This window comes from Micropterus salmoides, unplaced genomic scaffold (genome assembly GCF_014851395.1).
Source record: "Micropterus salmoides isolate LMB-PRFRI ecotype aquatic unplaced genomic scaffold, ASM1485139v1 Ms_hic_scaffold_8, whole genome shotgun sequence".
Lineage (NCBI taxonomy): Eukaryota > Metazoa > Chordata > Actinopteri > Centrarchiformes > Centrarchidae > Micropterus > Micropterus salmoides.
This window is the reverse complement of record NW_024044570.1, coordinates 4973071-4998054: the sequence shown is the minus strand read 5'-3', so window position 1 is coordinate 4998054 and position 24984 is coordinate 4973071. Positions and strand designations below refer to the sequence as shown.

General features: G+C 40.2%; 1 protein-coding gene across 1 annotated transcript in view; it reads left to right on the top strand.

Moving 5' to 3' along the window:
• cadps2 (Ca++-dependent secretion activator 2) overlaps positions 1 to 24984 on the top strand; it is a 244423-nt gene that overhangs the window by 33327 nt on the left and 186112 nt on the right. The window contains 1 exon segment of the mRNA XM_038705806.1: positions 23462 to 23575. Within this exon segment, the coding sequence (XP_038561734.1) occupies positions 23462 to 23575 (114 nt within the window).

Genomic DNA, 24984 nt, shown 5'->3' with positions numbered 1-24984 from the left:
ATGTCTGTGGGATTTTAAATGAGGTTTTCTAACTTCTGGAACAGAACCTGGAGACTCTGGAATAGGCTAGTCTAGACTAGTTCTTTAATATATTACGACCCCACTTTTTCAAACATAATTTCCAAAAACAAATATTGTCTTCATATTCATACCAATACATTAATTTAATGGATGGGTTTGATGGTGGTTTTAAAATGTCATGACGTGTCCTTGGCCTCTTGACTGGCTCTGACAGCTGACACTGGAACGTATTTTGCTGGTGATGAAGTGGTTTGAATCGTATTGTGTTACCGCGGCTGCAGCTCTCTGGATGCTCTAATCTAATAAAAGACTTCAGCTTCTCCTGCGCAGCGATGATCAATTGATTCAAATTGCCTCACTGGATGAGCCGAGGCAGCGCTCCACTTCTATTTTTATCCCTCCAGTGGTGAAGTCACAGCCGTCATCTCCTTTCTCCCCAGTCCAGTCTTTTCAGTCTCATCCTCCCCTCTCGCTCCCTGCAGTACAGACTCCCTCCTCCACCTCAGTTTTTTTTCTTGCTTCTCCATTGTCCCTGCTCTCCTCCCATTCTTCCTTCCATCCCTCTCCTCCCTCTGCTGTCGTTGCCTGCTACGACCCACTGGAGAGCTTTTCTGCCTCATTGGCTCGATCCACCAGCAGTCATTAGAGAAGACCGCCTTCAGTGGCATTCCAACACTCATATAGCTGTCGATGTCTTATTTTCCTGAGACACAATGCTTGTCTTCACCCCTCGAACTTGTAAATTTTCAGGTCAAACAGCTTGTTGGCACTCTCATCTAAGCTGGGTAGCTGGATACTAAGTGCATCTGTTGAACTAACAGCCAGATCTACCAAAATGCCATAACCATAAGTCTCTCAGATTAAAGCTCTTATCTCTTTCCCCCCATGAGATTTTCTGTTTCTCAGCGGCTGAACAACCAAAGAACAGGCTTCTTAACCAGCTGTTTGTTTTTTGTTATAATGCATAAATGCCTCTTGAATGTAGTGAAAAATGTTCCCAAGGTTTAGGAGCAGGCCACAGAGAATTTCCTATCAGGCTGTGAGGAAACGATATGATTCTGCAAAATAAATAGTTCAGTCTGTCTGTGATTAATCTTTCCTCATCACTCCATGCCACACACACCGCAACAGGAGACCTAAAGTACGTTGCAAACTCATCTGTTGGCTGGTGATGATGAGCAGATTATAACAGATCATGTATGCATATGCTGGATGGAACAAATATTCCTGTCGCTGTGGAAACAGAAACATCTGCCGTTGTTGTCTTTATATGCTATATGCTACTGTTATATGCTACTTTACCATTTCTCCTAGGGCTCAATTTTGTTAGTTTTACATTGGAATTCGACATCTATCAAATGTGCAACGCAAAACTAATATCCAACTTGAAACTAACTTCACCACAGGGAAGGGTGTTGCAGGGAAGAAATTTGCATTAAATATGGATGAGCCATCATGGCTTCATTTTAGCTATGGAGTGATACATCTTGCCTCTACATGATCTTTGTTGGGAGTTGCGCATGCACAGTTCCTAGTTAAGGACTACTAGCCAATCAGAAGCAGAGAAGGGCGGGTCAGTGAGAAGCGGTAAACGGCTGTACATGTTGCCGACCAGCTTAGCAACATGGACTGGAGCAAGAGTTTCAGAGTGGTGAGTTATTAATCTGTAACAAATGTATCTTTCATCCATAAAGTTTTAACTGAGCTCAGTCTCTACATCACAGGAACAACCAGTGGCGGCTGGTGGAAAAATATTTTAGGTGGGCCATAACGTCCCAATACAATTTAACACAAACTGCAAGATTACCAGTGCTTTGTGAAATAGTCAGAAATTATTTAATGCCAATATTATATTAATATACAAAAACATAAACAGAAAGTGGCATGAAAAGAAAATATCAAGTACAGTACAAATAGGCTACCTGTAATTTGTACTTCAACCACTGGAAATAACCACATCTTAACACTTCAGAGCTGCCTGTAAACTATACAGCTTACCTCTGTAGCTCTGAAAACGCCAGGGTTGTCAGAGGATGCGGCCTCATTGTGGCCGCGCAAGGCCGAAACTCTGCCTAGCATGGCTAGCTTCACTGTGTTATCGATATAAAAAGTTTCCACCACCAGGGAGGGCGGTGCCCTAGCGCCCTCTATTGGCCAGCCGCCACTGGTAACAACTTTATGTCTATTGACTGCCTGGAGGGTAGCTAGTGTTTGGAAGGGAGAGGAGAGCTGTGTGCTGCAGCTCAGTGTTTTTCCATCTGTGTTTTTGAGGGCGTGTCGGACTAGCTGCTTGGCGAGCGTTATGACGCACATTTTGCTTTCATCCATGTGTCGTTACAGGGATGAAAGGGAAGCTGCTGGACTACAAACGAGCTGTTTTCAGGCAGCTGAGAGCAGACTTTTCTGTGGGAGATGGGAACTCCCTTTGGACACTTTACAAACCTATTACAAGCACACTTTAAATGACTTGCCCACGAACATGCAGCTTACTTTATAGTTTGCCAAGACATGCTGTTGTTGTGATGTTAGCTATAATAGCAGGAGAGCTGTGAGTGTCGCTGTCTGGTGCTGCTGCTCTGCTCTGCTCTCATGTTAGCTTTGCAGGAGCAAGTAGCGTCAGTTTGCTAATCCACAACCTAGCTAACCTTAGTTACATTAGTTGCTCTATCATGGTATGTCTCATGGTGTTGAATTTCTCCAGAATTGCTTAAGCTACCCCACCTTTATTATGCAGAGAAATATCCTGACTTACAGTCGGAAATGCCTTGTGTGCAATGTTTCATTGAATTTACCCAAAATGTTCTATATCGGGATATGTATTGTTATTGGGATATAAAATGACCTATATCGGGATATTAATTTTTTGTCATATAGCACAGCCCTATTATTATCATCTTGTAAAATAGAGACAAGCAGCACATCCAAATCCATCCAATGTTTCAGAAACAATTGCTTGACTATTAGAATTGTTAAAATTCAACTAATCTATTAATCATTTCAGTTCTAGTTTCAACTGTATTTTAACTTCACTCTCCGTCCCACACTTTCGACATTGGGTGAGAATTTTTTTTTTATGTATATTATTATGACCAATGTTCAGGATATTATACTCATTTGCCTGTTCTGCCATATATAATATTACAACCTTTTTGTATAGTGTATGTTGGTGTTGCTTGGTTTCCACTAAATAACTTTTGTGCACATCATCATAATTCAAACCCACAAAAACTCATTCAAAGGTCTCGTCGACATTTAGAGGTTTTCTGGAAAATTAAATGTCAGGCTGAGATTTGGGGAAGTTTGAACAAAGTGACACGTGTACTATTTGCATTTTTATGAAATGGTGCAGCAGTGGCTGTTGCTCTGCTGATAGAGTTGGTGTGTCCATCATTTCAAACACACTTTCTGCAAGTTGTGCAGTTAAAAAACAATGTCTCGGGAAACAAAGTGTTGATACAGTGGTTCTCAACCTTTTTTCCAATGTTAAACTACAGGCACCTGATAGAACCTTCCCCCCACCAGACAGACTATACCACAGACACGCACGATGCTAAGGCCCACCATAATTAGGCTATTTGAACTTCCAGCCAAGCTGGCATGTCAAATCACACACATTGGTGAAAAGTTGATGACTAGTGCAGCTGAGCAGGCAGCAAGTATGCCTGTCCAGTTCAATAAAGCAAGTACTGCCATCTCACTCACAAATCACAATACAATTATACAATGAATTCAATCATCCCAAGACAGTGTATGGCTCAATACTATAGCAAAATAGCGTTCACTGAAAATCAGCCAAGCAGAATGCACACTAGTAATCCTGAAACACGACTGACTGAAGATACAACATCATAACACAACACTGCTGAGTGCAGTTTGCAAAAGAAAGTCACTAAGTGAGCTTGGTGCTTCACACAATCCAAAAGCCATTGCACTGACAAACTAACTCTCACACAGGTTTATAGCAGCATCACACCATAATGATGCAAAAAACTCAGCAAAACATTCATTATCTGGTCACATAATCACAACCGATTATATCAGCCTAAGTTACTTTATTCATAGATAGCATAATAGTTTAACACCTTTAGAAGTTCTTATGTTCTTGTCTTTTTCTTCACAAAGTAGCCGATCAAGTCCTCAAAGTCCAGCTAGCAACAAGCAAAGCATTGTATTTTTCTGGTGGACGGTGACTATATAATAATAGTATAATAGCGTGTCTTTCCGCCGGCCTCATTCCCCCTCTGTGAGACCGGATGGTTAGCCGGATTCTGAAATGCTGAAATCCCTTTGAGAAGAATTTCCTCCCGGATGCTCTATGTAATCGATCCCCATAGTTATAGGGCCTCAAGAGATGATGGTACCTGCCACTGCCGATGAGGCGGTGTTACCTCATTCTGTTTGCTGACTGGCGTCACCTCTGTCTTTTTCCGTTTCTTTCCTAGAGTTAACTAACGTTAACTTAACTTACTTAACTGATCGTGAATCAGCTCTATGCCCACCCACCTTTATCAGTAGCCAATCTACACAGTGTATTGTGGCATGCTGCCAATCAATACCTGGTCAGTTATCAAACTGACATATTAAACTGACAATCAGGAGTCTCCCAAGGATCCCTGGGCTTGTGCCCAGATTGCCTGGATGCTGGACACAGAGCTGTTTTCAGGGGGAGTCCGACAGCAGAATATCCCCCTTGTAAATGTATAAACACTGCGATAAAAATGTATCTGTGTATTTTCAGACAAATTAACGCTTTTAAGACAAATAATTTTTTCCAAGGTAAAACAAAGAGTGTGCATTTTCCATAGTTTATACTTTAAACGCTATGTGTGTAAAATTTTACAGATGATACACAGAGCTGCGCCACGAGCAGCTGCCATGCACGTTTTAATGTTGCAGACCACAGGTTTTTTGCAAGTAGTTGAAAGTTTAAACTAAAATTCATTGCTGTAAGAAATGAAGACTGAAAGAGGCTGGGGAAAAAATGCATCCACAAGACAAATCAAAGTGAAATCACATCTTTTACAAAGTGAGTCCAGTTGGGAACAAATATAAACTTTAAATAGAAGATGCTGTTGGAATATATCATAATTCATATCTGAATATCTTCACATATACTTATTGCATTGACTCAGTTTGACTGAAGTTTAAGTTTCGTGTTTGAATTTGTGACCGTTCATTTTGTGTCTCTGCTTTATGTCACTTCAGTGCAGGACAGTGAATCCTGAGTGCTGTAACACTGTTCTCATCATTAAACTATCTTTCACGTGGAGAACAATGAGAGAGAAACAATATGAGGAAACGGCTGAGGAAACGGTGATCGGAGCAATGCTTCCTTTGTCTGATACAGAGAGACATATTCCTGGATGTGAACCAGAAATCACAAGTTGAAAATCTATTGAGGGTATGTATGTAATGCCACTTTTGGTAAAGAAGACGAGGTCACTCCCACCTGCGTGGCAAATGAGCAACATTCAGCTTTTGAGCGAAATGTCTCAAACTATTGTATAGATTGCCAAGAAATTTGTTACAGGCATTTATACAGCTGCAAAGATACAACTATTAATCGGTTAATAGATTAGTTGTCAACTATTCATTTAATCTAAAAAATAAGTGTTTAATCTGTTAGAGAAATTTCTTAAGAAAATAATTCAAAAGGATCTGATTCCAGCTTCCTTAATGTGAATATTTTGTGCTTGAATGTCTTTTGGAAGAATGGTGTTCATCCCTCCAGGAGTAGAGTTCAGAAACTTGGAGAGTTGTCTGGAAACTGAATTTTTTGCCAACAAACCAAACACAGACTGTGAATTGTCAGGTATATTTGCTGTATCATTCTGACATCTATGCAAACCCTGTGTACACTCTTGGCATTGAAACTTGCTGTGGTGTGTTTGCATGTGATCATGTGTGGGTCAGCTTGTTACCTGGACAGGTTGAGCTGTTGCACAATAACACTGACAGTTTGTCTGACTGCTGGGAGGTTTAAGACAGAAGTTTGATGATGCCTGACAGAAAGCAGCTGAGGACTGATTCTTCGCACCTCCATGTGGTGAAATCTAATTTTAAGTCGTGGTGATAGCTGCGCCTGTGTCTACAGGAAATGAGGCATCAAGCAATAAATCTTTAGAAGAAAAGCAGAGATGATGAATCACCCTTTGAGGTGAAAGCAGGTGATGGTACAGAGGAACCAGACAGAGACGGGAGGCTTAAGGCTGTGATAGTAAAAAATATTATTATAGAATTGTAACATAACTTGAGATTTAACAAGATGCAGAAGTTGCTTTGTTGTTTCTCCCAAATATACCTAGACGGAACAAAATTATAAACGCAAGACTTTTGTTTTTGCCCCCATTCATCATGAGCTGAACTCAAAGATCTACACGTTTTTGAGTGGCCTTTTATTGTGGCCAGCCTAAGGCCTTTTATTGTGGTCAGCCTAAGGCCTTTTATTGTGGCCAGCCTAAGGGACACCTGTGCAATACCCTGCTGTCTGATCAGCATCTTGATATGCCTCACCTGTGAGGTGAATGGATTATCTCAGCAAAGGAGAAGTGCTCACTAACACAGATTTTGACAGATTTGTGAACAATATTTGACAGAAATAGGCCTTTTGTGTACACAGAGAAATTCTTAGATCTTTGAGTTCAGCTCATGATGAATGGGGGCAAAAACAAAAGTGTTGCGTTTATAATTTTGTAAAATGTATATACCTGAATAATGGAGGACCAGATCAGTGGAACACAATTTTCATACTTTTTCTCCATCCCATCAGTAAAAAAACAACAAGCTATTAAACTAAAAAGTATTAACATAAAACCTAAACACCTAATTGAAGTTAAGAATTTCATTACAATTGCTGCTGCTTTGTAGTATCATAAATGTTGTACTTGTTTTTAATAGTAAAAATAAACAGATAAATTCCCCTTTAAAATTTTACATTATTACTACTTACACATCTGTAAATAGAAACCCAGGGCAGAGGGGGCTGTTAGAGCAGCACATTTAAGGCCATGGCTTTGGAATCACATGTCCAACCATCATATGTGGCCGCAATGTTCCACTGTCAACAGAAGTTATCTCCTTTGTCCAATCCTCTGTTCCCGCAGGTGATTCAATTTGTTGTGCAGGTGTCTGTGAGGTTTGTACAGAATTTATTTAACACCGACTGTATTTTTCGACAAGTCCATGTGTCCATAGCACAGTGTCTGCGATAGCATCCATTTTGTAGTGTATTCAGGTCTTTATTTGCTGTGTTGACATTTTGTCTTGAGGGTGGAGTGAGTACAGAATACATAATTCATTCTTTGGACACAATTGCACGAGGTAGTGAACCTTACAAATCTAAAGTTTGGTGTGAATGTGGTGTTAGAGTAAAGGTCAGGGGTCACCAAATCCACTGGGGGAAAAAGATATCCTTAGAAAAATTTATTGAGGTCAGAGCTACCCATAGACAACTCTAATGTCACAAAATGTCTCAGCCTTCCGCTCTCTCTGCCAGTCAGTCAGTCGCTTAGATTTAAAAGTGGAATGTCAGTGAGACCCTGGAAATTGCAGCATTTACTTATTGAAAAAACGATGGGCGTGAGAAAGTGAAGGAAGCAGATATTTGCGTCTTCAGCAGTTAGGATGTAATGAAGGTAATTCATCATCACACAAAATGTTCCTCTAACATTATTAGCATCACAGAGATTCACTGAACTTTAATTGACCCTGACCTCATTTTAAAAACCTAAAGTCAGTGTTTGTGTGTGTGTGTGTGTGTGTGTGTGTGTGTGTGTGTGTGGACAGCGGTCAGCTGGTGGTGTTTATAAAGGGAGGAGAGGAAGTGTTTGTCTTCAGGGAGTGATCACTCTCACTCAGAGCTGCACAGACGGACTGGTGTCTGTGTACAGGAGATAAGACTGAGAGGAGGTTTAAAAAATAACTGAGACTCAGAGGTAATGAGAACAGTTTGATGCTCAGGAATGTAGAAAATTAAATTCAGAGTTTGGCAAACAGATATAACTTAGACAGAAAACAGCCAGGCAGCAGGGTGGGGGGGTGACATTTTGTCTGGTGTATTGTTGTTTTTATGTAGCTTACATCCCTGACACTCATAGGTTGCATCTTGGCTTGTGGGGTTTGAACCTGTGACATTTGAGTTGTGGAGTGGTAAAACTTTGCTAAGGTGCAGCTTTAATCTGAAATGAATCCGTTCCAAAGCAGGTTTTTGTCAGGTCTAGATGGAAGATTAAACTTGATCCAGGGTGAAAGTATAAATATCCAAGTTTTTGAATTAAGTTTTAAGAGGGGAACTAAACTTGGTGTTTTTTCACCGATCTGTTGGGATGGTCCTGATGGTGCCGTTTGTTCTTCTCAGGTTCACTGATTGTTCATAAACGCTGCTCGGTAATACATCTGACAACAGAAGCCTGATGTTATTCTGAGGCTTTTACAACATTTCCTAATCATTATGCGACATCGCAGACGCAGCAGGAGTTCAGTTTGAAATGTTTCCTCATTTAAGTTCTGCAAGACTTAACCTGTTGCTTCTGCGTACATACAATAAACACAAAGTACAGCTGAGGCAGATGGGGATGCCATTATTTTTTCAGGTATTTGGTCGTGATCGACATAAATAGAGCCTTGCTGCTAGCACTGCTAAAAATAAAAATATTGATTCACACACAATCATTAGATACAGTCCTGCTCACCATAATTGGCACCCCTTCATTTTTTACATAACCTTTACAATATCTTCAGACATAAATAGAAATGTACCAAATTTATATCATCAGGATCTTTTAATTGGAGGTCCAACGTAATTTAACAAAGAAACTTTGGTTGTTGGTTTTCAACTTAAATATTGTAATTTCAAAGAAGAAACAGACAGTTTAAACAAACTGTTGGTGTGCATTGCCACAGAACATTTTCCCAGAAGGATTGTGGTTTGTCCAGGTACTCTTTGGCAAAGACTAGTCGTTCCTTTTTTATGACTTTTCCTCAGCAATGGTGTCTTCCTTGGCTTTCGCCCATGAAGCCCTGTTTGGTTTAGTGTGCAGCATATGGTACTTGTTGAAACCATGACCCCAGATTGTTCCAGGTTGGCCTTCAGGTCTGGGGATGTATGACGTGGTGTTTTGTCCACCATTCCCACCAACCTTCGCAGACTTCTCTCATCAATCCCCCCCCCCCATGTCCAGGGAGGTTCTTGACAGTTCCATGCTTGGCAAACTTCTTAATAACATTACGCACTGTTGAAATAGGGATACCAAGGTCTTTGGAGAGGGCCTTATAACCTTTGGAGGTCTTGTGTTTGCTAATTATTGCACTTCTGATGTCCTCAAACAAGCTCCTTTGTCTTCACCATTATGATAAAGGAACAGGGGATAACAGATGGCTTTTTAAAACACACGGTCTTGGTTTCTCCTTTTTTTTTTTTGGTCTTATGAGTTTGTGTTCATACAAACACCACTTGGAGTGGTAGAAAAGGGATTTTTCACCATTTATCTATTTATATAAAAAAACATTTGCTTTCTGTTTTTCTAACGCACTCTGAATCGCAGGAGGACGTGTTCATGTGCTGCACTGACTCATGCTGGGGGGGAGGTGTGTCCTGCGTAGTCAGCCATTAGCAGATTATTGGGGATTGTAATTTAGTACAATAAATGTACTGAACATCAGCCTTGCACCATTTTGTGTGTTGTGGATGTAGTCATTATATATTTTTTACCAAATCCTTTTACTTTATTCAAATTATGTGAGCTTCTCCGTAACCTTTCCATGTACACCCTGGGAACTGCAGAAGTAACCCCCTGAGGTACAAGTGCCCGGCAGATATTTTTCCTCCCTAATGGATGAACCCTAATGATCTTGGAGAGTCTCTGACCTTTTCCTCTAGAACAACCCGCTTGGTAGGTTGTCAGAATATGTACCTATCTCATTCCTGCTCCCCTGAGGATGAACTCTTTGCTACGTGACCTTTCCACAGCAATGAAACCAGGCGGGAATGTAGATGGGTTCTGGTCCTGGTTTGCTGGGAAATCGAAATTATTAGAATGCCTTGCTGCTCTTTATATCACAGTTGAAGTATTAGTAATTGTTGATGATGTGTACTGCTGTGTGTGCACAAGTGTGCGTGATGCTGATTGGCTGCTGCACCAGTGATGCTGACACTCTGCATGTGCTGCAAAGATCGTTGCCATGACAATTAGGGGAGTTGTACCATGGGGCACAATGTGGAGGGGGGTGTGTGTGTGTGTGTGTGTGTGTGTGTGTATTTTTGACAGATAATTACAAAGAAAGTTTCTGTAAACATGTACAGAAATTTGAGGTTTTCAGTAGAGCCTGATACTGATGTAGCAGGTCTAAAGCTAGTATGATTTTCAATAAATTTATGAGAATACCCAATTATGAATTTTAATATTCAGAAAATATTAATCCATAAATCTCTCGTTTCGGGGCACCACCTCAGTTGTTATTAACCCAGAGTCTCCGGACCTCTGGGTAGCATTTTAATAATTATACAATTATTCACCAGTGATCAATTAGTTAATAATCGCTCAATTATCTTAAATCAGTCAGTCAACTCATCTGAAAGGGGTAAATTCTCTTGGCAGGAACTTGGAAATAGGCAACACACACAATTCCTTGGTTACAGTGAATTTATTAGCTAACTAAGGTGATATAAAAATGCAGTTAAATACATCAGAGAAATAAACAATGATGAATGGAGGTCTATTGTGGGAGAATTTGACTCATACGGCAGCTAATGAATGCAATTAGATGATAATTAGATTGGGCGGCTGCTCAGGAGGTAGAGCGGGTTGGCCGTTAATCGGAAGGTCGGCGGTTCAATCCCCTGCTCCCCCTGGTTGCGTGTCGAAGTGTCCTTGGACAAGATACTGAACCCCAAATTGCCCCTGGCGGCTGTTCCGCCAGCAGTGTATGAGTGAGTGTGAATGTTAGTTTCCGTTTGAGCACTGTATGACTTGTGAATGCAGATGTAGTGTAAAAGCGCTTTGAGTGGTCGAAAAGACTAGAAAGGCGCTATACAAGTACGGAGCATTTACATTTATAACTCGGTTAAATTTGTCTGGGACTTTCAAGGATTACATATGGTGGATTAACCAACTATTGGACATCACTGACCACAGAATGCTTGTGTTTCTCCCCGCCGGGTTGCTGGTAAACGGCCTCACACTGGCAGAGTCCGTGCGTTCTCGGTTAGGACAGCTTAAAGCTGTCAGCCAGTCGCTTTCTCTGCTCCGGGGGTCCGTCTCTGGTAGGCTTATTGAAGAAACTTGCAGTGGGGGCCTTCACAACCCTGTCGGGTCAGGTTTAAGTCGTCCTTTGTTACTGCTGGCGGGACACGGACTGATAACTTTTAACAAACAAAAAGAAAGAAAATAAAACAAGTAAACTTGCTGTTAAACAAGGGAAAAATCGATGTCGTGGCACTTCGCGTGTGTAGCTTAAAGCGAACGAAAGGCCATTCGCTGCGCCGGGCCAAACTCTTAGGACGTTGCCGGGCGCGTGCCGAAGTGCCGTTGAAGAGTCAGGAACAAGCAGAGCACAAAGAACCAGAGAAGAGGGTCAAGAGAGCGAGCAACAGCGTGTGTCGCTGTTTTGTCTGTTGGGGCGTGGTTCCCAGAGGGCAGTCCTTCGTTTCCCCAGAGGGCGGGGGGGGGTTCCGGTTTCCCGAGGGACTGTCTTTCTAAACTTTTAATATGTCAATATTAAAGGAAAAGAAAATCTATTATAATCAAATATCTTCCCACAATCAAACCTCAATTGAAGCTCTGATTAATCCTAAAACAATATTTGCTCAGGAACTGGGAAATTTGGTTACTTAACCTTAAATTCAAGCTTGCAATTAATAGAGTATAGTATGACATTCCTTTCTTCTCATTTCTAAAGTAGGTGTGTGAGAAAGTATTGTGAACAAGCACTGGTTACACATAAAATGAAGGGAACCTTGCTGAAAATGAAAACACTGCAAAAGTAACTTATTTAGATTCTTTTCAGCAATAATATCAACAACCGATAGCAACAAGATGGTAACATAACTAATCAAATAGAGGTAATCAAGTAACTGAAAGATTATTTAATTAAACGAGTTAATGCTTTGAGTGACTTGGAGACTGCAATCTTTGTTTACACAAAGTAGTTCAGGGTGTCCTGGATTTTCTCACCTGGGCGTGAAAAGGAGTATCCCTTTGATGAGAGGTAATTAAACACAGGACAAGGTCAGTTGCCATGGTTATGTGTGTGTGTGTGTGGGGGGGGGGCAGTTTAGGGTTTCCTGCCCCCTCTTAAGGAGAGTTTTGATAGGCTGTTTGTTGTTTTGAGATAATCCCTAACATTTGTTATGTGTAGTTATGAGACCTCACCAAGATAACATGATATAATGCAGTTTAAAAATAATACATTTTTATAAGTAGTACTTTGAACAAAAGTACAGCTGCTTATGTCAGCTGATTGCTGTGTTTTGAGGTGGATTTGTGGAGTGTGTTGCCAAAAGGATGGACAAACTATGCAACGACAACACCTATACCATGACTGAAAAATCAGTCTGTTTCTTTTTTAATCGTCATTTTTCAGCTGTTAATAAATAAAAATAATTATAAGTTTCAGCCCTTTAAATAACCAACCCTGCTCTCTGTGTTAGAATCACTCTGTGACCACTGAGGCTGTTGAAATAGTTTTCACTTCAATTCGTCTGTAATAAAGTCATAAACCCGCAGCGGTCAACACACAAACAACTTCCTGTTTCTGTTCCTTAAAAAATGACATGTTGGATGACAAATGGGCCTGTATCTTCTGGCATGGCGAGGGGTGACTGAGGAGCTGTGGTGAACATGCACACGCACTCTTTAGTGACATAAATTTCTCCTCCTGTCACTTCTGCTGTGCACAAACTATTTCAGTCTGAAGCAAAAGGAAACAATCAGTGAATTTCTGGAAACTGTGTGACAGCTCAGTGGGCTGTGTATGTGTGTGCATCTGTATGCGTTTTGTATGTTTGGAGGTTAGGGAGCTGGAGTGATGGTAAAAAGTGTGGAAAAAATAACTGCCTTGCAGTACTGCCTAAGCTAATTATTAAAGGAGAGTGACAGCGCTGTAGTCAGAAACTGATTCTAGTGTCTGAGGAACAGACTGTGATGTTTTAATAAAGTGCAGTAACAGCTGTAGGGCACCTGCTGAAACGGAAACATGGTGAGATGTGCAGAACAAAGTACATAATTAAGGGATTATTACTTACATTTCAGGTGCATTCACTTTCAGTTTTAATAATAATATTAAAGCTGCAAGCAGCGCTGGAAGGGCCTTTGTGGCGTGACGTGTGTTGAGGCTTGTTGTGGCCACGGCAAAGTGGCCAGAAGTCGTGAGACGGCTCTTAATAATTGTGCGTTTTGGACCAGTTGTGAAGGAGATAATCTTCACTTCCTGTGTCCCCTAGAAGTGTGGATCACGCTTTGAAAGTGCTACGTAAATCAAATAATTTGTGTCAAAAATGTCTTTCTTCCTGTTGCCAGTGGGTTGCGCTTTGACTTTGAGTGAATGTAGATGTCTTCAGGGCGAGACTATTATCGAACATGTAAAATTCTGTACAGATCTGAGCCTGTACGACATCCTGTTTCATGGCATTTTAAGTCGATCCTATTATTTTTGTGTCTTGGGACATGTGCTGCAAAAGTTGAGTTCATTCTAGGCGAAAGAGGGCATGGGGGCTGCATCGTTTAAGGTTCACTGTTGGGTTAGACACTTCAGAGTGTTATCTTTCAGAGAAGCCCAAATCCATGCACTTACTCTAAATTGCTCAAGAACTGCATTCAATTTACTTCTGGTATGACTTGGAAAGGCGTTTTAGGCGAATTTTACAGGAATGGTAAGAGCTTAATCCCCCGCACAGTATAGGGAATATCCACTTGTCCTCTTGTGACTCACTTTTATAGTGATTCACTAGAACTTACAGTGCTGCATTCAAACTGTGAATATAAAGAGATAATGGAGAGTTTTTTTTTTTAATCAATAGGTTTGAATGTGTAGTACTTTTGACTAGGGATCGACCAATACGTTTTTTTCCCAGGCCAATCGCGATACTGATTATTAGTAACCAATTAAAGACAGATGACCGATATTTGTAACAGATATACATTTGCAACATTTTGGTGTTAAAATTTAGAATAGAATAGAACACAAACTCAAATTCAGATTCAGAACAATCAAATGAAATATTTTATTATAACTAACTGTTTTCAAAGCAGCAACAAAAGTAAAGTTTACAGCAGCAAAGTCACAATATAAAATCAGTATCTCACTGGAAACAAATGGAACATAAAAATAAACTATATTCCTGTCCTCAAGATACTGAGTGACGTTTAGAAAATAGACGTCTGTCAGTCAGTCGCTCATCCTCCTCCTCCCTCTTCTGCTGCTGGTAGAGAGGAGCTGGTTTCTCTTAACAAGCAAGGTTTGCTAAATTTTAAGGTACGTAGCATCTCAGCTAACAGAGAGATGTCGTTTTAGCTTGTTTCGGACAAACTAGCATTTAGCCGAGCTAACACATGTGCTCCTGTAAAACCAAATCACAGCTGCGGTGGATGAGACGGAGCGGATTAAAACATCGCCCTGTACACGTTCCTGCTTATAATACTGATGCAGTATCAGCCTTTTACTAGTACTGCTGGTTTTGCTGCACTTACTTACAGTAACGAGCCACGATGATCGGCCAGACCAATTACTGGTCGACCCCTACTTTTGACACTTAATTACTTTTAAAACCAAGTACTTCTTTAGTAGTATTTTACTGGATGACTTTTACTTGAGTAAGTAGGGAGGTTCACCCCCCCCCCCCCCCCACTGCCCATACATGATTTTAGTGGGTGTGTACGTATGTGTGCTATACTTGTTGGGTGTTGCATGTGCCCTTATGACACCATTCCACCTTTTCTGTTCTGTCAATAGAACGAGAATAAACTATATATAATATAATATAATGTTTTCAATTTATATTAGATTTTTGCTATCTGCGAATCTGCTTTAGACAGACTCGTTTTCTTCACCTGATCAGAGTTTGCTGAAGTTGGCCAGTTGAAACCGGTAAATGACTACAGAGCATGCAGGCAGGTGTGTTCTCCAATAAGTGGCAGCCATGGAAATACAGTCGGATATAATTACCTCCATGTACCCAGGCACTGAGGCAATTACCCATACTGTGTGTGTGTGTGCGTGTGTTTTTTTTTTTCCTGGTCAAAGGGTGTTTACAGACTCACTTTGCCCTCCATCCATTAATCTGAGACGTTTGACACATATGTCTTGCTCTGGCCTGGTACATGTTTTATCACCAGAGCTGCATCCTGACAGCTCAAAGTGCTACCGGGAATGAAGAGAAATGGTAGTTTCTCTGTAGAGGCATGATACACACACACACGCACACACACACGCACGGAGCATTCTTCGTAATTATTGATCTGCCGTCGGGAGGTCCTTACTGCTGCCCAAATAGGCTGTTAACTGTCCTCCATAACCTATCATGTCCTCCGTGGTGAGGAAGGAACTAAAATTAAAGCCTTCAAGCATAAACAAACGCTAATGTGCACAACACACACACACACACACACACACACCTGTGGTTGATCTACCACAGACAGTACCGCTGCAGGTTGGATGTTTGACCATCACAACTGGAAATGTAAAAGCCATCTAACCACACCAGCAGAATCTCTTCTGTATTCTGGGAACATCTTCTCTTCACAGGGAAACTCAGCAGTCAGAGCTGTTATAGCAGGTTTAGCAGGTGTTGTACACAGTGTTAAGAAGGATGCTAATTTATGAAACTTTTTTTATAGCCTTTTTTAGACATGCACCATGTTACGTCAATGCTCTGGAAATTTTATGCCATTGTCTGAATAAACACTTGAGTCACTGTAAAAGCTGCAACTGCATTATGACCAGTAATCCTCTGATTTAATAGTTCCACTTGCTAAATACCTACAGAAGAACTTAAATCAAAAATTAATTCTGCACAGAAAGAAAAACTACAACACAGTGTCATTGTTGATGTTTGTATTTACTGTGGTGTGTATAGCATTTAATTAGTCTCAAAACCCACACACATTTTCACCTGAAAATGACATTCACATTCATTCTTAGTGATTTTACTCATGGTAAACTTGATGATGCTGCTTTCCAAAAACATATTCTCTGCTCTGTTGCTCTCATGCTGTCTCCTCTCCTCCTCTGCTCTCTTGTCCACCGCATTGTTTTTGCTCGTGTTCAACAACAGCAATAAGCACAGGAACCTTCCACTAATCAAAATTAATGTTACATTAACTAGACCAGATATGTCAAAGAATCTAACAATGTTTGTTGGGTGAACCACCCATAAATTTTTTCTCAACTGCGTCAGTGATGTTGGTTTCCAACTCTCGTTTACTATGGCTCATCGGTTCACTTTTTTAACAATTGTTTTATTGGTTCTTTTTCATTACTTTTTTTAAATATAGTATTTGAAAAAAGAATAAATTCATAACAGAACTAGAATGGAATATTTGAAATATAACTAATTGTTGTTTCTAGAGCAGCAACAGTAGTGTTTACAACAGGTAACTAAATACTATAAATGATTTCTAAAGGTTTACATGTATGTGCTTGTTGATAAAGTCTCGACTTTTTACACACTTAAGTTACAATAACAAGCATAGTTGTCGTCAACTTGAGTAATCTTGGAGTTAATTTCACGATCTTTAGTGTGGATGTGTGTGATTTTAACTTACGTAGTGAACAACAAATCTAACATCAGCATAATCATAGGGCTGGGCAATATGGCCAAAAATGTTATCACGATAAAAACATTTTTATATCCTTCTTTATTGATAATTATCACGAAAAATGTCAAATCGTTATTTCTTTCAAGTTGAAAGAGGTGGGATTATGGTTTTTGGCTTTTATTGAGTTATATACCTTTTTACCTTATTCAAAGGTGAAAAAGCCCAAAGTCCACCCCGAAGGGAGTTCCCATCTCCCACAGAAAACACTGCTCTGAACTGCCTGAAAACAGCTCGTTTGTAGTCCAGCCTTTAATTCCCTTTCTTGTGACGTCACAATGAAAATACGTGTCATAATGCTAGCTGAAGAGCTAGTCCGACACGCCCTCAAAAACAGTGGTGGAAAAACAGTGAGCTGCAGCACACAGCTCTCCTCTCCCTTCCAAACACTAGCTACCCTCCAGGCAGTCAAACATAAAGTTGTTCCTGTGATGTAGAGACAGAGCTCAGTTAAAACTTTATGGATGAAAGATCCTTTTGTTACAGATTAATAACTCACCACTCAGAAACTCTCGCTCCAGTCCATGTTGCCAAGCTGGTCGGCAACATGTACAGTTGAACCCAATCTGTTTACCGTCTTTTCGCTGATCCGCCCTTCTCTGCTTCTGATTGGCTAGTAGTCCTTAACTAGGAACTGCGCATTTGCAACTCCCAACAAAGATCATTTAGAGACAAGATGTATCACTTCATAGCTAAATCGAAGCCTTCAACACACAGGGTGAAAAGAGGAGCTGCAATATGACAAACAATGTGTTTTTTTTGAAAAGTAAACCATGTAAACCTGTTCTGGGACAACCCCTAAATAGGATTTTGAACCTGAAAATGAGCATAATAGCCCCTCTTTAAAGGCAGATTTTTGCTCGTGACTGAAAATTGAAAAAACCAGATGGTTAATTATGTGGTTCAACTTTTCTTCATGGTCAGAATGGGAGAAACTCTTGATGCCACAGTGGATCACTTAGCAAATCTGAGGTAGACATTCAAAACTATTATGATGGTATATTATGATTATAAAAAAAATGCAATGTCACGCCTTCTCATTGGCTGTATTTGCAGTTCAAGCGTAATCAATTATATTTGCTTCATGAACCCTCTTTTGAAACATTGTAAAACAAAGTTTCTAAGGCCAGCTTGACGGCTTAGTGTTTGTTAGCAGTTGCGAGCGTTTAGGGAGCTAAACTAATGCGGAGGAATAAAATTTAGTCCTTGATTCCTTCTGTAAAAGTTCTCCCAGAATGGTTCCTGGAAAAGTTTCTGTGGTAGACAAGTCTGACTTTGTAACATTTCCGTCTGGACTGAATGGTGTTACATTATAATAACTCCACAGCAGTGCAAGTTAAAAAAAAATTAAATGGAATTTGCCATGAAATTTACTGAAAACAGGACAGGAGATGGGTTGTAGTTTTTTTTGTCTCTTTTCACATCTAAACAGTTTTTGACATGTTGCTGATTTTGTTTTGGGATTGTTTCATGATGATTGACAGTTCCTATGATTGGCTGTCTGATCTGCTCAAATCATATCTAGTTAAGAGCCATCACTCAGACTGAATACCCAGTTTATTTGTTTTGCATGACATCTCTTCAGTACTATTGTGTTTTTGTCTGAACTGTCAGTCCTTATAATCTGATCCAACTACTAAATCCACTTTTATCAAGTCCGTTTCTTATGGAGCTTATAAAGAGTCAGTGTACACTTTCCAAAATGTACAGAAATAAAGGCTTTAACAACAGGGCTCACCGTTGTAGCTCACAGTTAACTCACAGACTCCATGGCAATATTATACTTCCTGTTTACACCACTGAAAGCCACCAAATTCTGAAAATAGTAGATCTAAAACTACAATTTAAAAAAACAAAACAATAGGTCAAATCATGGACACATGGCAACCAGGAAATATTAATTATAATTTCAGTAAAGTGTCTTATTAAAGGGGCATTATGGAGTTTCCAGCGGCCACTAGCGGTGCGGTTTTAAGATTGCTACCAGGCGTGTGCTCCTACACGTGCTCGCTTGAACTCAGGAGCGAGCATAATCCCGAAACACAACCACTTTCATACAGAAATCCTGCAATAAACGCAGGAACGCCTGCACGCAGGCTGTGGCTTTTCACACAGACATCAGGCTCTGTTACTTCAACGTTCTTGTCTCAGAGGCAGATCAACACCGGCTCCGTAATGTTACTTCATTCAACGCAGCGAGACGCATATCGGCACAATCCTCCCGGAAAAAAGGCATAGTGACAGCGGCTATAGACAGGCAGGGAGACAGCTTCACACAAAATACTAGAAACTCAAGTAAACACCTACTGCAACTGTATCGTTAGCCTATAGTGACGCAGCCAGCTAACGTTAGTAAACAAATCACTCCACATTTGCTTTTTACCATTACATCCTTTCTTGCAGGCTAAATCAACAGTGGTACACAGGATAGTAACATGGGTTGCGTTAGTTGGTGAAGGAATGTGGAAAGCGATAACTGTGCACTGGATAACATTGGGAACTGCTCGCTGTCAGCTAACGTGACTTTCTCTGTTTCTCCAGCTTTACTAATGCTCACTTTGTTCTTACTCGACATCATCTGAACCTTGTTCTGATGGGCTTCGGCACATAAACCTTTATTGTTTTGTATCCTTACGTGGAGCTTGTGTTTTGTTGTGAGCCGGTTGTTTTATGGTGTTAGTGAACTCCATGTCGTTAGCTGCCGTGTGGTCGCTGTAGTACGAGAGAGGCTCGAGAGCGTGCACAGAGCTGAATACGACCCGGTGTCCTCGCATTAAAAACAGAATAGTGGCTGATGCAAGCAACAGAGAAAACAGGTGTGTGCTTCATTTCTAAGTGAGTTTTAAGCCCATTGACAATAAGGCAATGAAAATGTTATTAATTTCATTGAAAAACTTACATATAGTCCCTTTTAATGTGTTGTTTAAACTTTTTACATACAGGCGTTCTTGTATCGCTGTTTGTATTTCAACAACATTAAACGCTGATGAAATTGAGGTTTTGCATAGTAAAAAGGTAATTTTTTAGTTGGTGTCAAAATTCAGACATTATTATGTTGGCAATGTAATTATAATAATTACTCATTTACCTGATGCTTTTATTCAAAGCAACTTCCAACTGCTGTATGTCAGAGGTCAAACGCCTCTGGAGCAGAGGGGTTAATTGTCTTGCTCAGGGACACAATGTATTGCAGCGGGAATCAAACCCACGGTCTCTCACACCAAAGGCATGTGTCTTATCCACTGTTCAAACATTACCACCCACTCTGCTGTTTGTCATTATCAAGACACTGGGGTAAAGAAACATCAAGAAACAATACATCACCGACGCAGCTAATCTACTCTGCTCACTCAAAGCTGCTCTGAGAGCAAACGCTCCACGAACGTTCAGAGATGTTGACTTGCTGACCTCAGAGTGTCTCTACTCGGCACAAGGGTTTTAGAAGAACAGCAATTTGAGTGTAGCATGCAGAGCGACTTCCATAAGTGGAAAATGACACCCCTACCTGTATGTTTTCTGAGCAAAGGTGCTCCTTGTGTGTGACCCCCACTCCTCCCGGATAAATGAATTTTCTGCACAAAGCCGGGGAGATGGGGAAGCACGAACAGAAATAATTCAACTGAAACCTCACAGGCCGCTTTTCACAGTGCATATCCAGCATCTTTACCGGTTGTCGCCCCTCATTTCATGAGCAGGATCCATTTGTACGAGGAAAGCCATTACTGCTGCAGTCACCTGAAACAAGATGGTGAAAAAGAGAAAGAGGCTCTCAAATTCAGTTTAAAAAAAAAAAAAAAAAAAAGGGATTCAGAACAGGAAATTATTTTTTTGTTGCAGAGTTTTTCTATTCAGGGCAAGGAAGCACATTTTGCACCCCTATATCTGCTCTGAAAATTAAAAATACAAATCATTTTTGGAAAAGTAAATCACAACCAGGACTCCACTGTATAATATTTCTACAATACAAAGCAATTTGTCTGAAAAGTGTTCAACATTTTGTCCTTGAAAGACATTGAGTCCTTGAAAGTTCTTCCCTTTTATCATCTTATTGTTAAATTGAGCTACCTCTCTGACAGCTTGTCATGTCAAAGCTGCGAATTATGGTTGGTCATTTTTTATGCCAATAAAAGGATCTTCTATGTAAATGTAGCCAGCTGCACAAGAGTAACTAAAACCCAGCGTTAACATCTGCATGCACGACCACTGCTGTACCAGAAGTATAGCTGTATTATAAATCAATCAAATTATGGTTGCTGTCTTATCACGCTATCTTCTCTCAGCTCAGAGCTTTCCAATGAACTAATTTGTTGAATCAGATCTATAAACAGGTCTGACTCTGCCTGACATGCTCTGTCCTCCCATTCTGTAAAGCAGGGGTCGGCAAATGAGTCCAGAACATGGTCTAATTATTTCAAACTCCTGGTTACTCACGTGCACGTTTAGCTCAGTCTGTAAAGTGCGAGACTCCCGTTGGGAGAGTTGAATGATCGATCCCTTTTTGTTTTTTTCTCGCTTGTTAAACAAATTGATTTATAAGGAGACTTTTGCACATGCTCACAATAAAGCAAGTGCTGCTGCTGTGTGTGTGTGTGTGTGCGCGTGTGTGTGCGTTCCAGCGTTTGATCAGCATTCATAAACCTATGGACGATATTTCCCTGAGAAAATTCAGGGTAATTCAATCACATGTTTACTGACGGCTACTGATGTGTCAAGCAAGCTAGAGACTCCGTTGAATGTCCTTCAGAACTTTTTAAAGTAAAAGCTCACAATAAACTCAACATGAAGCATTGCTGCAAAAATGTTCTCGCGCTTTTATTTTGGAGGCAAAATCACTTAAGAGGAAGTGATTATGTAACTGTTGCTGCCATGATTGAGATCTATTTCAGCAGCAGCCGCTATCAATTGTTTTATTTTCCTGCTATCAAAGCAATCTGGCTGCGGTCCAGATATTATTGCTGGCAGGCCAGTTCTGGCTTGCGGGCCACCTATTGCCGACCTCTGCTCTAAAGGATCCTTTTGTGTAGGGTCCCAACTAGTTGAAATGCTGAGCCATTCCTCTCATCAGGTTTCTCTTGCAGTTGTGAGTGCTTTTTCTCCAGGTTTTTCAAACCCGGCTCCCAGCATGTGCTTTTGGATGTCTGTTAGCTATGGTTTAAGCTCACTTGCGTGACCGGCACAGTCACAGATGCCGCTCATTTCTTTCTTTTCATGTTAGCATGAATATCTCATCAGATAGGCTGCTGTCGTACTTGTACCAGATTTCACTCCAGCACTGGCCTTCTGCAGAAATTTCCTTATCTGTAATGAACTGTCTTACATTTTCCACCTGTTAATGGAAGGTTGAGTCATTCTGAATGTGAACAGTCACAAACCTGCTGCTTTTCATAAATTCACCTTACCCTCCGCTGTGGTTAAAGGCGAACCACAGCGGCTCCATTTAGACACAGAAAAGGCAAGGAATCCCACACAAAAAGCTGTCAGCAGGAGATAAGTCGCTGCCCACTTTGTGTTACTGGAAATTGGCACTTTGACTTCTAGAATGTATTTGTTGCTGGCAGTGTTGCAACAAGCGGAAGAATAATGGTTTAATTTTCCCCTGACGCCACCGTCCTCCAGACGGCTCATACATATGCAGCTTATGAGCAGCAGCTTCTGGTGATTTTGTCCCTCATGAAAACTTAAAATGCTCATACAACACAATATGTCAGCTATGGTGCAGAAATTACCAGGACCGATGACATTTATGGGAGTGATTTCTTTTCCTGGCCTGACTGCTCTGCTTGAATGAGAATTGCTCCTCTGGAAAGTGTTTTTGTTATCCAAACTACATAGTTAATTATAGTTGATAGATAAAGAGATGGATCGGTGAGTGATTAATCAATGACCATCACAATTTCCTAAAGCCCAAGATCTTCAAATATCTTGTTTTACCCAACCAGCAGTCCAAAAAAAGAGAGAAGCATTAAATCCTTACTTCGGAGAAACTGGAAGCAGATACTTTTTTTTTTTTTTTTTTCTTGATCTGTGATCAATTAGAGGGGTGACACATTAAAGGAAAAACCAACATGAAATGTCTTATTATGGAGACTGACCACTAGTCCCTGCAACGATAATGTAACTTTAACAAAAAATATAAAGGCTGTATGATTTTCACATAAATTAACCGGCTTAAATTCAATTTAAAATAAGTTCAAAACTGATCTTATAACTTTAAAAAATGTTGGCATTGGAATCAAATACCGGCAATTTGTAGTTAATGAGCTAAATCTTCAGTATGGTCCCTTTTTAAGAATCTCTTTCTTTCTCGAGCCACACTGACACAGATTTGTCTTCTTCTGTTGTTTCGGGCGAACTCGGTTTCCTAATGAAAGGCGTTTGTTAGAGAATGTGACTCTTCTCATCTCGTAATGACAGTGTCAGACTCTGTCACACTATAACAATGAGTCTAATCTTGTACTTTTGTTCTGTTTCTCATCCATCCTGCCTTCCTATCATCTTCTCCTCTTCTGCCCCATCTGTTTCTAATTGATTTCACCCTCCTCTGCCAACATCTTTCCTCTCATTTCTCCTCCCAAACTCTCTCCTTGTACCTTGCTTCATTTTTCTCCTGCATGATCTCTTCCCTCTCTCAGGTGAACAAGCAGCAGCTGCAAGCGGTGAAGGAGCGTTTCTTGGCTTTTCTCAACGGGGAAACTCAGATTGTGGCAGATGAAGCTTTCTGCAACGCTGTGAGGAGCTACTATGAGGCAAGATAATTTTTATATCTAGTCTTCTCTTTTCTCCTTTTCGAAAAACAAAAACATGTTTACAAGTAAGAGGGGGATCCAGGTGTTCTCCAGAGAATACTGGAGGCAGAGTTTGGAGGATTGAGACTCTCTTCTCGTTAGGGATGTGCCAGTTTAAGATTTCTGTGCTAAGATTATTGTGGGCAACATATCGCGATAAAAGGTATTATCAAGATAATCGTCAAACTTTCTTGAAATAGTGTTTTATGGATAAAAATAAATTAAACAAACAAAAAAAGTAAAATAAAATATTTAAATTACAATTTATTTTCTTTTTATGTATGCATTTACTATGCCATCATTAAATGAAAAACAATTGACTTTTTAAAATAACTTTAACTGAATGGATTGGTTTTTAAATCACAACACAGAAAAAATGTGAAGATGTGTATTGCATGTCATTAATTTCCATTAGCTTGTGCGAAGGGAGCTTTTTATATTTTGATATGGAGACATGTTGTTCATGCCAAGATAACAAACATACAAACAAGAAAACAAGAAAAAACATAGGTAGAGCTTAGTGTCACAGAGTGTCTGTCCATCTTCCTGCTGCACAATCCACTCCTTTTAAAACAGCTGATGGTCAATCACAAATGTGACTAAAGTTACAGTCAATAGTACCTGTCTGTCATGGCGGTCATAAGCTAGTGCCAGCACTGATAAACTCCGCCAACTGTGATTGGACAGTTGATTGTTTTTCATTTTGCACTCACAATGCTGTTTTAATTTCAAGAAAAGTAAAACGTTCTGTGCACTTTTTGCATGAAAACTAATTACAGCGCTTTAAATTTAATATTTGGATTTTAATTCTGGGGCAATGATGGCGCCGGGGTGAGAGACCTGGTTTCGAGTCCCACTGACACAATGTGTCCCTGAGCAAGACACTTAACCCCAAGTTGCTCCAGAGACGTGCGACTTCTGACTTATATAGCGACTGCAAGTCACTTTCAATGACTTAATTGGATAAAAGCTTCAGCCAGTAATCAGTAAAATAAAATTAAAACAAAAATAAATAAATAAATTGGCATTGAAAATTCATGTCACACTAAAAAACAATTCATCCAGTTATTAATTACAAAATTCAAAATAATTGTAACTTTATTTCTATTTATTTATAAGGACAGCACACATTTATCAACATTACGGTAAATGTGCCGGTAGCCATGTTTCCATCTATTTGTCATGCGGATTTTCAGCAGACTTTTGAAATGTCACTAAAAATAAAAAAACAGTAAATGCGAAATTTGTGCGTTTCCATCAGCTGGTTTGGAGCGAATAAATTAGGCAAAGGAAAGCGTTGACGTTACACATGGCATAAACAAGACGTATGGGTTCCAAAGCAGAAACAAAACCAGTCCCACTGACCTGAT